The 15,190-nt window shown below is 31.7% G+C and overlaps 1 protein-coding gene across 1 annotated transcript; it reads left to right on the forward strand.

Annotated features, from left to right (window-relative positions):
- The first annotated feature begins 10,206 nt into the window (after positions 1 to 10,206).
- LFY (floral meristem identity control protein LEAFY) lies at positions 10,207 to 13,735 on the forward strand. The gene is made up of 3 exons (XM_016313667.3): positions 10,207 to 10,917; positions 11,511 to 11,920; positions 13,264 to 13,735. Exons 1-3 carry the CDS (start codon positions 10,440 to 10,442, stop codon positions 13,648 to 13,650), a joined length of 1,275 nt encoding a protein of 424 aa, XP_016169153.1. The 5' UTR covers positions 10,207 to 10,439; the 3' UTR covers positions 13,651 to 13,735.
- The last annotated feature ends 1,455 nt before the right edge of the window (positions 13,736 to 15,190 follow it).

Genomic DNA, 15,190 nt, shown 5'->3' on the forward strand with positions numbered 1-15,190 from the left:
TTATATAACAACTCATTTTTTTTGACTAAATCAAAGATTGTAATTAAGTTAACTTATCTTTAAGTTATAAATTTTGACGAGTAAAGTATCGTTTTTATCCCCAACGTTTGGGGTAAGTTCTATTTGTGTCCCTAACGTTTAAATCGTCCTATTTGTATCCCTAACGTTTGTAAAAGTGATTCAATGTTATCCTACTATCAATTATACTAACAAATCAAATTATATTTTTCAGTTATTTTCACTTGGATGTATTCATTCTCAATTAGGTCTCACTTGAATGTGGTCGATTTTAATATTATACCCACTATTTGTGTTTAGATTCAATTATGTCCCTAGAAAAGTGAATTATGTAAATGTTGTAGGAATTAGTTTTAACATTTGATGAGCTATTTTTCGGAGTAGATCATCGATTCTATCCCAGACATTTGTATTCTAATTTCAAGAAGAGATTTTTAAAACTCAAACTAAAGGCTCATGATGTGTAATTGACGGCAGGATAACATTGAATCACTTTTACAAACGTTAGAGATATAAATAGGACGATTTAAACGTTAGGAACACAAATAGAATTACCCCAAATATTGAGGACAAAAACGATACTTTACTCAATTTTGACTAAAACTTTGATTATGCAAGTTGGACAACTTACAAATAGCTTTATGAATTTTTTAACTTGATAAAAATCATTTGTATCATATTTAATTTTAGATCAAATTTAAATTCTTTAATTTTCTTAAAATTTTATTATGTTCTACTTGTATTACTTTGTTATTTAATTTTTTTTTAAAGTGTCCACTTTTATATATTAAATTTTTTTGTTGTTTCTAATATAATATTTGAAACTAAATCATTAAAAAATAATAAAAAAATTATTATTTTATGTAATTTGACATTTATTACCTTGCAAACATTTAATAAAAAAGTAATAATAAATGAATAAAGTAAAAAAGAAAAAGAAAGAAAAGACACATAGAGATACAGTGATGCAGGGAAAGTACAATTGTTCCAGTTGGGCTTTAAAGGCTCCCTTTGCAAAAAGGCTGAATTGTATGTACTTGTTCTTGGAAGAAGCCACTGCACTACTCTTCAGTCTTCCCCACTTCAACACCTCATACATTGAGAGAGAAAGACAAGAGACTCTTCAATCTTCATTACTCATCTCATCAATCACTCTCTCTCTCTCTCTCTCTCTTTATTCCCAATGCAGTCATTGCACAACTTGAATTTTAAGTATGTGCAAACTTTCCTTCTTATCTTAGACACACAATTTATCATTGTATGAATTTATGATGAAATTTTTGTTTTTCACATTGGATGGTAAGTGTTTTAGAAATGTGGACGGTTGAACTCTTATTTTTAGGTTTAATTATTCTGCTAGTCTCTATAGTTTTGCAAAATTTTTAATTAGGTCTCTATATTTTTTTTTCTTTAATTGAGTTTTTGCACCAAATTTTTTTTTAATTGGGTTCCTATACTTTTTTTTTCTTTTATTTAGGTCCATATACCAATTCTTTTTTTTAGTTGGGTCCCTATAAAATTAAGTCAATTACTACTAAGAGGGACTTAATTGAAAAAAAAAAGGTGTAGGGATCCAATTAAAAAAAAATATAAAAACCTAATTAAAAATTTCACGAAACTATAGAGACTAATAGAGTAATTAAACCTTATTTTTAAATGTGAAATAATTTAATTAGAGAAATAAAAATTAAATTGTCTGATTTATTAAAAATATAAAAATTAGATTGTCTGATTTGTGTTAAAAAAAATTAACGTACAAAAATTAGACTTTTTAATTTGTATATCTTTTATAATTTTAAAAAACATAAAAAATTATAATATCAGAATATATCACTGTCTTTATTTCTATACCAAAAAAAAAAAACTAATGTATGATTATGGAATACTGTAAATTAAATAAATGTTAAATATGTGTCATATTAAAAATAATAGATACATAATTTAAATTACCGGTTGAAGCTAACTTGCTAAGTTTTAATTAGCTTTATGTATAATGTAAAGAAAAATCACAAATTAATTCTTTTAATCAACATTGACTCAACTTTTTATAATAATATTCATATTCTTACTTCTTATTCATACACTATTTTATTAGATGATTGTTAAATTATCCACTTGATTGATATTTTTTTATTTAAAATAAAATAAAAATATAATTCATTTTCAGTGTATTTATTTTATATAAATTTTAAAAAAATTAATTCGTTCCAATATTTTGTTATTTTCAAATTTGTCCATGGTATTTTGAAAAAAAAAAACATACATAATCTCCATCTTTAAATATTTCACTCTTATTTAATCTCTATAGAGTTTTTTTTGGCGTGTATATTAATTTTATGAAAAAATATTATTAAGTGTTCTAAAAATATTACTATTAATTTTAAGAGAAAAGGATAAATAGGTGCTGACCTTTTGTCGCGCGAATATTTTTGTTTCTGACTATTGAAAAATATTTTTAAATATCTGACCTTCACAAAATTTGGACGGATCAGTTTCTCTGTCCAAATGCCTCCGTCAAGAATTAATCCGTCCAAATTTTATGAAAGTTAGGGATTTAAAAATATTTTTTAATAATCAAAGACAAAAATATCTACAGAACAAAAAATCAGAATCTATTTATTTTTTTCTCTAATTTTAATTTGGACCTTCCAAACCTTATATAAATAATTAAATATAAAGGGAAGAGCACAAAAACATAGATTGCATTTGTGAGGCAATTAAAGAGAAGCAGAAAATAAGAGTCAAATCAAAAGTAAAGGTCAAAGCACAAAATGAGAAGATATGGATGAATGAATAGGAAATATCTGCACACAAAACTAATACCGAGGTAGCTGAATAATGCTAACAACATTATATCTTGTTTCTTTTTCTTACAAGTAATAAGTAGTAATATATATAACCTCGTAAAGAGTAAAGACACATAGAACTAGCTAGCTAGCTAGTTCGGTTTCTTAGATAGACAGTAGTATATATACATAGTCCAGTTAGTTTTCAACAAAATCTTCGTACTAAATGCCATTGCTCTTGTTTATTTCAAATCAAATGGAACCTTCATGAAGTTACAGGTTAGAAAAGAAAGGAAAGGAACCCCCCAAAAACGTGTCTCGGGAAAACACCACTACTCTCCCACTACCGGGGAAGAAACAACTTGATAAGGGTCCTAACCCTCGTAATCATGGCAATTACATTGTTTTTTTTTTTAAGTTAGGAAAGAGTCTAGAATTCAAGGTCTTAAATAAATATGAAAAGATTATATAAAGAGTAAATAGTTAAATTAGTTCCTCAAAAATTATATGATCTCTAATTTGGTCTCTAAAAGTTTTTTTTAGTTAAATTCATCCTCAAAAGATTTTAGTTTAGTCACGTTAGTCTTTCCGTCACTTTCTACGTTAACGGCATTATTAGAAAGTGATGTGGCACGTTAAATTACTTGTCAGCACATTTTTCTATATCTTAATTGACAGTCAATACAATATCTTTATAAAATTTAGTCAAATTAGTCCCTAAATAACAAACCCTAATTCCAAAATGTTGCATATATATCCCCTTCCTATACAGTATAATTGCAGCGGTTTAAATGGCAAAATTTGAGGTTGCTGGCATGATGGTTCGTGAAGATGGAGGTTGCGATGGTGGAATTAATCAACTTTTAGTTATTGAAAATGTTTAAGCAACTAGACGAAACTCTAATCCCAAAAACGATTTTCAATTTCAGCCAAGAAACACCAACAAAAAACAAAATTTAACAATGGTACAATCCTAAAGAAAAGTTCAGTAATAGAAAAAATAAATAGAAAAATTTTCCTTCCACAAAATTGAATTATGCAAAGAAAATGCGATCCCAAAACTAAACAACAAAACAAACATTAAACATAAACAATGATAAAAGAAATTGGTAACTAGTGCTCCTTTAATATTAAGAAAAAATAATTCTTCATCAATTTTTATGAATCAACAAAGAGCAAAACCCTAACCCCACAATTGATTTTCAATTCCAACAAAAAAACACTAACAAGAAATAATTTTTCTCAACGGCACAATCCTAAAAACAAATTTAGTAACCAGAACAAAATAAAACCTTAAACAATGACAAAAATAGTCGTCGGTCACGTCTTCAATTACTGTGAAGCCACTCCTCAAACAAACTTGCAAACACGCTGCGCCGGATACTTCAATCGGTGACGATGATGAAGGATTCTTCGTCTTCTCCTCAGCACGTTAAAAATGAAATGAGAGGGAGAGTCTTGTGAGAGAAAACAGGGACATTGCACCAGATGCTTCGATCGGCGACGATGATGAAGGCTTCTTTGTCTTCTCTTCAGTAGCGTCAAAAAGGAAGTGAGACGGAGAGTCTTGTGAGAGAAACAGAGACGCCACACCGGATGCTTCAATCGGTGACAGGGATGAAGACTTCTTCATCTTCTCAGCGACGTGGAAAAGGGAGGAGAGAGAGACTCTTCGTCTTGTGTGTTTTTGTGACTTGTGAGTAAATGAAAGTGAGAGAGATCAAAATGACGGAGTTTCAATCATTGCCCTTCACCCTTAAAAACGATAGTGTTTTAATGTTGATCTGTCTCTTAACATGTCACATTACTTTCCGTTAACGCCGTTAACGTAGAAAGTGACGGAAGGACTAACGTGACTAAACTAAAATCATTTAGGGATGAATTTGACAAAAAAAATCATTCAAAAACTAAATTGGAGATCGCATAATTTTTTAGAGACCAATTTAAATATTTACTCACTATATAAAGTATAGTTTATTATGCCAAACATATTATTATTATTATTATTATTATTATTATTATTATTATTATTATTATTATTATTTTGTACTTACTAATTTAAATATTATTAATATTATCTTGTTATTATGTAGTAACTAATTATATTAATCCAAAATAATGAGTGAAGTAAAGTTTCTTTAATTTTGATTTTATTTGTTGAAGTAAAAATAAGCGAACCAAATAATTTATTCAAGAGAAAAAGTTTGGAATTAATTCATTTTTTAATCAATAAATATTTCTCTTTTTCTAAAAAGTTTTATTTTTTAGCTTTGATTATTTATTATTTATTAGTCAATTATTAATTAAAAAATACTTATTAAAATAACAAAATACAGAAAGCAGTTACCAAATTATAACTACGATATAAATTATAACTATGGAGGACGGCGATGTGGCAGGAACAAAAAACGGAGGAAGTTAAGAATAGAGAACAGAAGACGTTAAGCCGATGGAGCCCGGCAACGAGAACGCGAGCGAGGCGGGGAGTAGTCTGAACCGCCAACCACGGACCACAGTCACGGAAGAAGCAACAGTGACAGGCGAGAACGCAACGAATGGGACCGACCTAACTATGCGTCTTCGCGAGGAAGAGCTCTGAGAGAAAGCACGCCACGAAGAGGGAGAAACATCATGAGATCTTCGGTCAGCAGCTTTCGACGGTGGTCAGGAAGACGGAGTGGCCGATGGGTGGTTTGGTGTCTCTGAGGGTGGGTGAGAGATTGGGACTTGGGAGTGAATGGTTGCAGGTTGCGGCGCCGTGAACTCATAAAGTGCGAGATTAGGGTTAGGTTAGGGCGAATTGAATTTCTGAAAGGCTAAAAATAACTAACATATGTATTTATTTTTTTTAAATTATTATTGTGCGGATATGTGGATTCACGGATGCAAAGCAGATATCCGTGATTCGATTCTTGAAGGGTGCAGATCCGATCAGTCTACGGATCGGATATACGATTTTCGGATCGAATACCGATTTCATCGTAGATCTGTGGATACGATTCGATCTATGAATACTCCTAAACATAGTTATCAAACCCGGCTCGACCCGGTCGGTTCGACCGGAAACCCAGTCACCTAACCGGACCGAGCCACTCGTTGAACCGGCCATGCAACAAACCCGGTGAAACCCGGTTCAACCCGACGGGTTTTGATGAAAAACAGTGACCCAGCTGCGTTATATGACCCGGTCCGGGTGGTAAATTTTTTTATTTTTTTTTAAATCCTAAACGGCGCCATTCTAATTCATCCCCCCCTTTCGTTGAAACTGAAATGAAACCCTAGGCTAATCCCCCCTTCCCCCCATTGCCTCTAAAATCCTAAATATGATTCGAGTCGTCCTCCATGTCTACAGTTTGGAATCTTGGACCATAACGAGATTTTGGTCTATACTGGCACTATAATATCGGATTGAGAGGGAGATTAGAACTAGAGATCGATAGAAAAGCAAAGATGTGGGCTCGTGTCAGTAGGAAACAAAAAATATCTATTATAGTTCTACTATTAGCTATGGTTTTGAATTTAAACGAAATTCTAGAGAATGTTTGCTATCCTTATTGAGAGAACTGTTTAGTGGATAGTTAAAGAATTATAAATAGGTGTGAGGAATACAGATTTGTGATTTTCTTAGTGTACTTTTGATTTTACATTTTCAATAGAATTCATTGTTTTCATTTTTCTCAAGAAATCTTCTCTATTCTAGAATCCTCTGCTTCTTAATTTCTTCCTGCTTGGGTTCACTGCAAAGTAGTTTTATAGGGTTTTCAATTCCTCTTTTATGGTATTAGAGCCTATAATCTTTCTCATCTTTGTCATGGAGATTATCCTCTCTGACTCTTCCAAGAAGACCTTCTCACCTGTCTCAGACAAACTCACTCAAGACAATTATAGCACATGGAGACACACGGCAATGTTAATAATTCAGAGCCTCTCGATGGAAGATCATCTATACAGCTCCAAGATTCCGCCGCAGTTCTTGATAACAAAAGTCCTTTTGAGGTTTTTTTAAGCATCAACCAGATTATACTTTTTTTTTAAAATTTTTGGATGTATGTGTTTTCCTTTCTTAAGGCCTTATAGTAAAACTAAATTTAATTACAAATCTAAACCATGTTTATTTTTAGGATATGATTCAAATTTTAAAGGCTATAAGTGTATGGCACAAAATGGTAAAATTTATATGGCTCGACATCTGTTGTTTCATGAGCATACTTTTCCATATCAAAAATTGTTTTCTAACACCTTGGGCATAGATGATTCTTCCAAGAATAATCCAGAGAGTGGCAGCCAGCTTAAGGCCCCTGCATTTACCATCATTGATTCAACTCCACCATCAATGTCTTCATCGAATCAAGCTACGAAGTCTTTGAGTATACATTTGGATACTGAATTACAAATTACAAGTGAACCATTACACGATACAGCATCTCCTTCTCACTCAGGCTTGGACACTCATGACACTACTTCTAGTCATGAGAATGAGATCAGAATTTCAGAATGTCACCCACCTTCAGTATCTCATACCAATTCTTCTCCGGACATGATTCCTATTAGTGGTATTGAAACTATCCTTCATTCCATCTCTTCAACAAATGCTCATTCGATGACAACAAGATCGAAATCTGGAGTGTTCAAACCAAAAGTCTTGACTGTTCAACAAACTGATCTACTACACAATACTCCAAGGACTGTGGCTGAAGCGTTACAATGTTCTCACTGGAGAGAGACAATGGATAAAGAGTTTGCTGCTCTTCAGAAGTGCAAGACATGGGAATTAACAGAACCACCAACTAATACCACAATTATTGGAAGTAAGTGGGTGTTTGCTATAAAGAAAAATGCTAAAGGTGATATTCTGAGGTATAAGGCAAGACTTGTTGGACAGGGTTTTCATCAAGTGGAAGGTATAGACTATGATCAAATCTATAGTCCAGTGGTAAGGCCCTCCACTATTAGAGTTATCTTAACTATTGATGTTTCATTAAATTGGCCATTGAGACAGTTTGATTTTGATAATGCCTTTCTCAATGGCACCTTAAATGAGACTGTATACATGATGCAACCTCCGGGATACTCTACAAAGGGTGAACAACTAGTTTGCAAGCTAAACAAGGCCATTTATGGTCTAAAACAAGCACCGAGGACCTGGTATAAAACATTATCTACTACTCTTCAACAGTTTGGATTTAAAGAAACCAGATCTGATGTGTCTTTGTTTGCTAGATTTTTTTATTCTAATGTGATTTACTTGTTAGTTTATGTAGATGATATGATTGTTATCGGTAATAATACTGCAGAATTAGATAAATTAATCTATCAATTGAACAATATTTTTTCGTTAAAGGATATGGGGAAATTTAGTTATTTTTTAGGCTTGAAAGCTTCATATTTGTCTACAGGTAGTGTTCACATTTCACAAACCAAATATGCATCTAAATTACTTAAGAGAGCTGGAATGGAGACTGCGAATTCGATGCCTACCCCAATGATGTCCAACACAAAGCTTTCAGCTCATTACTCAGAACCTTTTCATGATCCCAAACTGTATAGATCAATAGTTGGTGCACTTCAATATCTCACAATGACAAGACCAGATATTGCCTTTGCTGTTAACAAAGTATCTCAGTTTATGCATCAGCATACATTGCTGGATTGGAAGAGTGTAAAAAGAATTCTGAGATATGTGAAAGGTACAGTGGATCATGGATTATTATTTTCTAAATCTATTGATTTTAGGTTGTTGGCTTTTTCAGATGCTGATTGGGGTGGAGATCTAGATGATAGAAAATCAATCACTGGATTTTGTGTTTATCTTGGATGCAATCTGATCTCATGGAAGAGTAACAAGCAGACAAAGGTGAGCAGGAGCAGTACTGAAGCAGAATATAGGGCAATGTATGCTGCACAAACTGAACTAATGTCCATACAGCAGCTTTTGGGAGAGCTTCGAATCCCACAACCTATGTCACCAACCATCTTTTGTGACAATCAGAGTCCCTGTCTATTGGCTGCAAATCCAGTTTTGCATAGTAGATGTAAACACCTTGAGCTGGATTTGCATTTTCTAAGGAATTTAGTAAATAAAAAATCTCTCTATGTTGTTAATATACCCTCTCAAGATCAGGTGGCCGATTCTTTAACTAAACCATTGTCCCTGAGTTCGTTTCAGAAATACAGATTCAAACTGCGACTTCGAGACAAATCGTGCCTCAGTTTGAGGGGGAGTATTGAGAGAACTGTTTAGTGGATAGTTAAAGAATTATAAATAGGTGTGAGGAATACAGATTTGTGATTTTCTTAGTGTGCTTTTGATTTTACATTTTCAATAGAATTCATTGTTTTCATTTTTCTCAAGAAATCTTTTCTATTCTAGAATCCTCTGCTTCTTAATTTCTTCCTGCTTGGGTTCACTGCAAAGTAGTTTTCTAGGGTTTTCAATTCCTCTTTTAATCCCGAACTCTTCTTATCTTTCTTGAATGATAAGGAAAAAAAATTGGAATCTTCTGGTGTTGTTGTCTAACTTTTCTCTCTAGGATGCATTTTTGTGATAGGAGAGGTTGTGAATTGTAATTTGAAACAACTGAATTTGAATAGTATATATATATATAGTAAATCGAGACTAATACATTCAATTTAGCTATAGTGACAATACCTTTAAGTTGAATTAAATCCATTCAATTTACTATGAACATAATAAATCGAAGTCTGTACATTCAATTTACTATCTGTTAGTCATTTTAACATTTTACTATATACTAGACCTACTAAATCAAAGCTATATATTTCGATTTATATATATTCTTACTAATTCCAATCTTATTAATTTAATTTATCTAAGAAGGTGTAAATCGAATTGAATAAATTTGATTTATATATAAACAATCAAATAAATCATGTAATATTATTACATTATGATTATTACGTAATATTAGCTTCTATTTAGTTTGTTTATGTGTTTTATTCTAAAATATATATTAAAATATAAAATATATATAAAAAATAAATTAAACCACAGACTTTATGATTTTTGTCTTTTGTGAGAGATTGTATAATGCTTGCAGGGTTACATTCTTGCTGTTTAGGAGAAAACACCTAAATAAACTAAAATCATTCTAAAATTACACGTAAAAAATTTTAAGTGCATATCTCTAATGGACATTTTTATATAAATTAATACAGCTATATTCAATTTAGCAATAGGTATACATGTAAATTGATTAGAGATGATTCGATTTATTATGTATTCACTAAGATATATAAATTGATGTATATTAATTTGATTTATTACAATATAAACCTATATAAAGAGTACAATAAAGAGTACGTTTAATAAGCCAATGAGTAATAGTTCAAATGACATAGACTTCCCATACTCAATTAAGAGGTTGCGGATTCGAGTCTCATATCTTTAGTAAAAAAAAAAAAAAGAGTACATTTAATAATATCCATAATAAATACAACAAAGAGTACAATCAATCATAAATTAAAAAAATAATAATTATAAATATTTTCTATAAATATTTATGTAGATCGAAACATTAGAACACAGTACCAAAACCGTCTCACACAAATACAATTACATTGCATCATTTCTTCTCATCTCACTTCACAAACCCTCTCTTCAACATTCAACACTCAATGGACCCTGCTGACGCATTCACAACAAGCCTCTTCAAGTGGGACCCACGCACCGTCCTTCCTCCTCCTCCATCCTCCGCCACTCGTCCGCCGCCTCAGATCCTTGACTACACCGTTGCTCCCCCTGCTGTCTCCCCTTCTTCGGTGTCCTTCCCGCCGCCTAAGAGACCTGACCTAGGAGGTCTGGAGGAGCTTTTCCAAGCCTACGGTATACGCTACTACACGGCGGCGAAGATGGCGGAGCTAGGGTTCACGGTGAGGACTCTTATTGATATGAAAGACGATGAGATCGACGACATGATGAATAGCCTCTCTCAGATCTTCCGCTGGGACCTTCTCGTCGGTGAGAGGTACGGCGTTAAGGCTGCCGTTAGAGCTGAGCGCCGCCGTCTTGAGGAAGAGGAGCTTATCAAACGCCGTAACTTCCTCTGCACCACCGATACCACCACCAACGCCCTTGACGCTCTTTCTCAAGAAGGTAATAACTCATTCTATTTTCATTTTCCAAATAAATTAAATATCCAAGTTCTTAAACTCAACCCTTAATCATATAGTAACTATCTTTTTGTGTTACATATCATAATCATATCATTATACTTATATGTATATAATGAGTCAATCTATGTTACACTAGTCATTTTGAAAAGTTTGATGAATGACTACTGTTATATTAAGTTACTGTTCTACCATTGGTAATATATACACACTCCTTGCTACAAATTAAATATATTACACATATATACCTTGTTTAGATTTAATTTCATTATTTTATTAATTAACATGATTTATTTGTTGTTGTGACTTATAGTTTCAACATATATGTGTGTGTTTTTTTCTCTTTGTATCATTTTATATATAATGCTACAAGTTAAACACTATATACATAACCTATTATATATGAATAATATGATGTTATTGATACATTAATTAATTAAAGTATATATGTGAAATGGGTCTGATTATTAGCCAAAACATAATATCCTAATATATAGGAAATGTTTTGAATTTAATACTTTACTTATTCTGAAAAAATATAGGATAACTCGATGTTAGTTTTGCATGTGTACACAGGTTTATCAGAGGAACCGGTGCAACAAGAGAAAGAGGCTGCGGGAAGCGGGGGAGGGAGTACGTGGGAGGTGGTAGGCGGCGGAGAAGAGAGGAGGAAGCAGGTGCAGCAAGAAAGGAGGAGGAGAAGAAGCAACAAGATAAATAATAAGGGAAGTAATAGAAGCAACAACGAGGATGGTGAAGAGGAAGAGTTAGAAGGAGAAGAGAATGACATGATTGAAGGGAGCAATGGCGGCAGTGGCGGAGAAAGGCAAAGAGAGCACCCCTTCATAGTGACTGAGCCTGGGGAAGTGGCACGTGGCAAGAAGAATGGATTGGACTACCTTTTTCATCTCTATGAACAATGCCGTGAGTTCTTGATCCAAGTTCAAGCCATTGCGAAGGACCGTGGGGAAAAATGCCCCACCAAGGTATAATATGACCCTAACTCTCTCCTATGCTACCTTCTTTGTTCGTTGTTATTTGCTACATTAATTAATGTTATCCATACGTGAAGTAAATCAATTTTTTTGGTTGTTGATTTGATTCATTATCTGTTATATAATACGTGAAATAATTGTTACATTATCATTTATATTTATTACAATGTGGTTAAAAAAAATAATGTTCTCACTGGATTGATAGAATAAAAAATTATCCTATCACCTATAATTGTGTATTTGTTGCATTGTAAAATTCTATACTAATATAAAACTCTCTGTTTTTATACTTCAATTTTTTTTTGCAATTACAATAAAAAATAGTTTTATAATTATGCATATATTTTCATATCATAAAAACTAATAAATTTATAAATTTATTATTTAAAATGTTGTCTAAATATATAAATTCTATTTGATAACCATAGAAATATTTTTAAATCATCGGATATACATATTAATTATTTTATTTATAAACCAAACTTAATTAATAGGGTAGGAAATCAATATTGATATCAATGCATGCATAAAAAGAATTTATTCCAAAAATGAATAAAATTGAATTTTTTTTCTTATATTTGTCCTTTTTTATCTTTTGGTTTCTGAGAGTGAGAGTAAGTCTCTGCAGTTTTGATGGTTCCTTGTGTTGCTTAGAAGAAGGAACACGTGACGAGTCAGGGAGTCTCGTGAGAGGGTCCCACTCTTAAACTGAGATTCTGCATCCTTACGGTGGTGAAATGTATTGTCCGGTCACAAAGAAGAACCATATATATAGGGTTTAGTAACCCTAACTTTTCACATTAACACACGTTAGTCAAAGTCATGCATTGCATTGCATCTTTTCTTAGATTCTAGCATGCACTCATAACAATCACAATCACCTCTCCCTTTAATTGACACGTATCCATCAGTTCCTGTGATTCTGTTACTTTGATGAATTGTTCTTTGCCCATATTCTATTCAATGTTACTTTGATGTGCATGGGTGTAGGCAATAAGTAGGTTACTGTTTATGATTATTCTTTTGAGATATCACAATATCACATACACCCATTAGTAAAAGATGTTGCAAGATGAATTATATTACCATAATATAGTTGACTTCTTATCTATCATATAATGATGGAGTTAAAATTCACATTCACATTAGGTATATATAACTCCATCATATAACAATGTTTTTTCTGACTTAAACAATAGATTAAAAAAATAAATTTTATTTTTAAAATTTATATTTTAAATTAATTAAGTTTATTCGGGTTTGGTGGACTTATACTTTAATATTATTAGAAGGATGAGATAACATTTGTTTGTTGTCGAATTTTGGTAGCGCAGGTAACAAATCAAGTATTCAGGTATGCAAAGAAAGCAGGTGCAAGCTACATCAACAAGCCAAAGATGAGGCACTACGTACATTGCTATGCACTGCACTGCCTCGACGAGGACGCGTCTAACGAGCTCCGACGAACCTTCAAGGAGAGAGGCGAGAACGTTGGCGCCTGGAGGCAAGCGTGTTACAAGCCTTTAGTTGCGATAGCTGCTCGCCAGGGCTGGGACATTGATGCCATCTTCAATGCTCATCCTCGCCTTTCCATTTGGTATGTCCCTACTAAGCTCCGCCAACTTTGTCATGCTGAGAGTAACAACGCTGCCGTCGTCGTCGCCGCCACCGTAGCCGTCTCTACCTCTGTTTCGTCAGCAGTTGCCCAACTTCCTTTTTAATTCTTATTTTTGTAGTAATTTTGCTACTTAGTTATATATGAATATATAATTTTAATTAGACACTGCTATATATATTTGTAGGACTTATGAGGAACCCTGAGACTTATTAGTTAGTTATGGAAATTTAATTCCATTAGTGTGCCTTGAAGTACGAGTTGATTAGATGCTATTATGGAGTAAATGTTTATTAGTTAGTTTTGTTCCTTAATTTTTATGCAAATTAATGTCTTTTAAATTTTAATTGAATTAAATAAGTTCTTCAAATTAAATATGAGCAAACAATAACCTAATATATTAGAGACTACCACTAGTAATAATACTTAATAGTTAATTAAATGACAAGTACTCCAGTATTTTTTTTTTATTTGGTACTCTTAGAAATGAGAGAATAAATTATAATTTTTTATATATTTAATTTTATATTTTAAGAATATGCAAAATAAACACATTATATGCAATAATACATGAGAGAGAATAATAATATATCTTCTAATTTTAGAAAAATATAAAATATTTACCGAATTAAATTTAATTAAAATTTAAAATACTAGTCATATTAAAAAAAAAATTTGATCATTTAGTACGTGTTTACTACTTTTTATTGTTCCAAAATAATGAATTTTCAATTTTTTTTCTAGACTTGCAGGCCTAACACAAAAACTACCAAGACTCTCGCATCCATAACTCCCTTACAGGTTTTGGACACATTAAAAGCCCATTGGATTTCAACTTTGCAACTATTGACATGTTTTCAATGATAATTAAAATATAGACATATGTTGTTTCAAATAATTTTAAAAAATATATTAAATCTTTAATAATTTTTAATTATCATTTTAACATAAAATATTTTCCAACTAGTAATCACTTATAAAATAAGGAGATAACCTCACAAAGTTCAAACCTCTAATTTTTTTTCTTTTTCAAATTTCAGCCTTTTCCTGACAAGTCACACAAAGAAGGAATATGAGGTTAGAATTTAAATATGTAATTAGTTCAAAGTTTGACCTGAGCCTACTAAGTACTATAATATAATATATCATTTGTTTTGATTTTGTTGGTTTTATTGAATATTATATGATATTTAACTAGTGAAATTCTGCATCTATTTGGACATAGATTGATACATGCTTCTAAATATAAGCATATACCAAATTAAATAAGCAAATTATATATATAGGCATCAGTTTCTTCTCATGGAGATCTATGGTCCCCCTATATACAGCATGGCATATGGCATGCCTTATATTATTACCATAAGATTAAAAGAAATGAATATATATAAAAAAAAAAAAAAAAGAGAATATCAAAACATGATAATGATACTTAAATCTCAGCTACTTAAAATCAGTATGGTACTTCATATTTTGGCCAATGATACAAGGTAAAAGACTTAAATTTATATTTTGGTTGATATCACAATTAATTATCTGAATTTTTTAAAGTTTCAAAAAAAAAACTTTATTAATGATATTTTGTTACAATATTTAAAAACAAAAATATTATGTACATACTAAAAGTTAGTTATCGTCACCAAAAA

The sequence above is a fragment of the Arachis ipaensis genome, chromosome B8 (genome assembly GCF_059453495.1).
Source record: "Arachis ipaensis isolate K30076 ecotype BB chromosome B8, ASM5945349v1, whole genome shotgun sequence".
Taxonomy (NCBI): domain Eukaryota; kingdom Viridiplantae; phylum Streptophyta; class Magnoliopsida; order Fabales; family Fabaceae; genus Arachis; species Arachis ipaensis.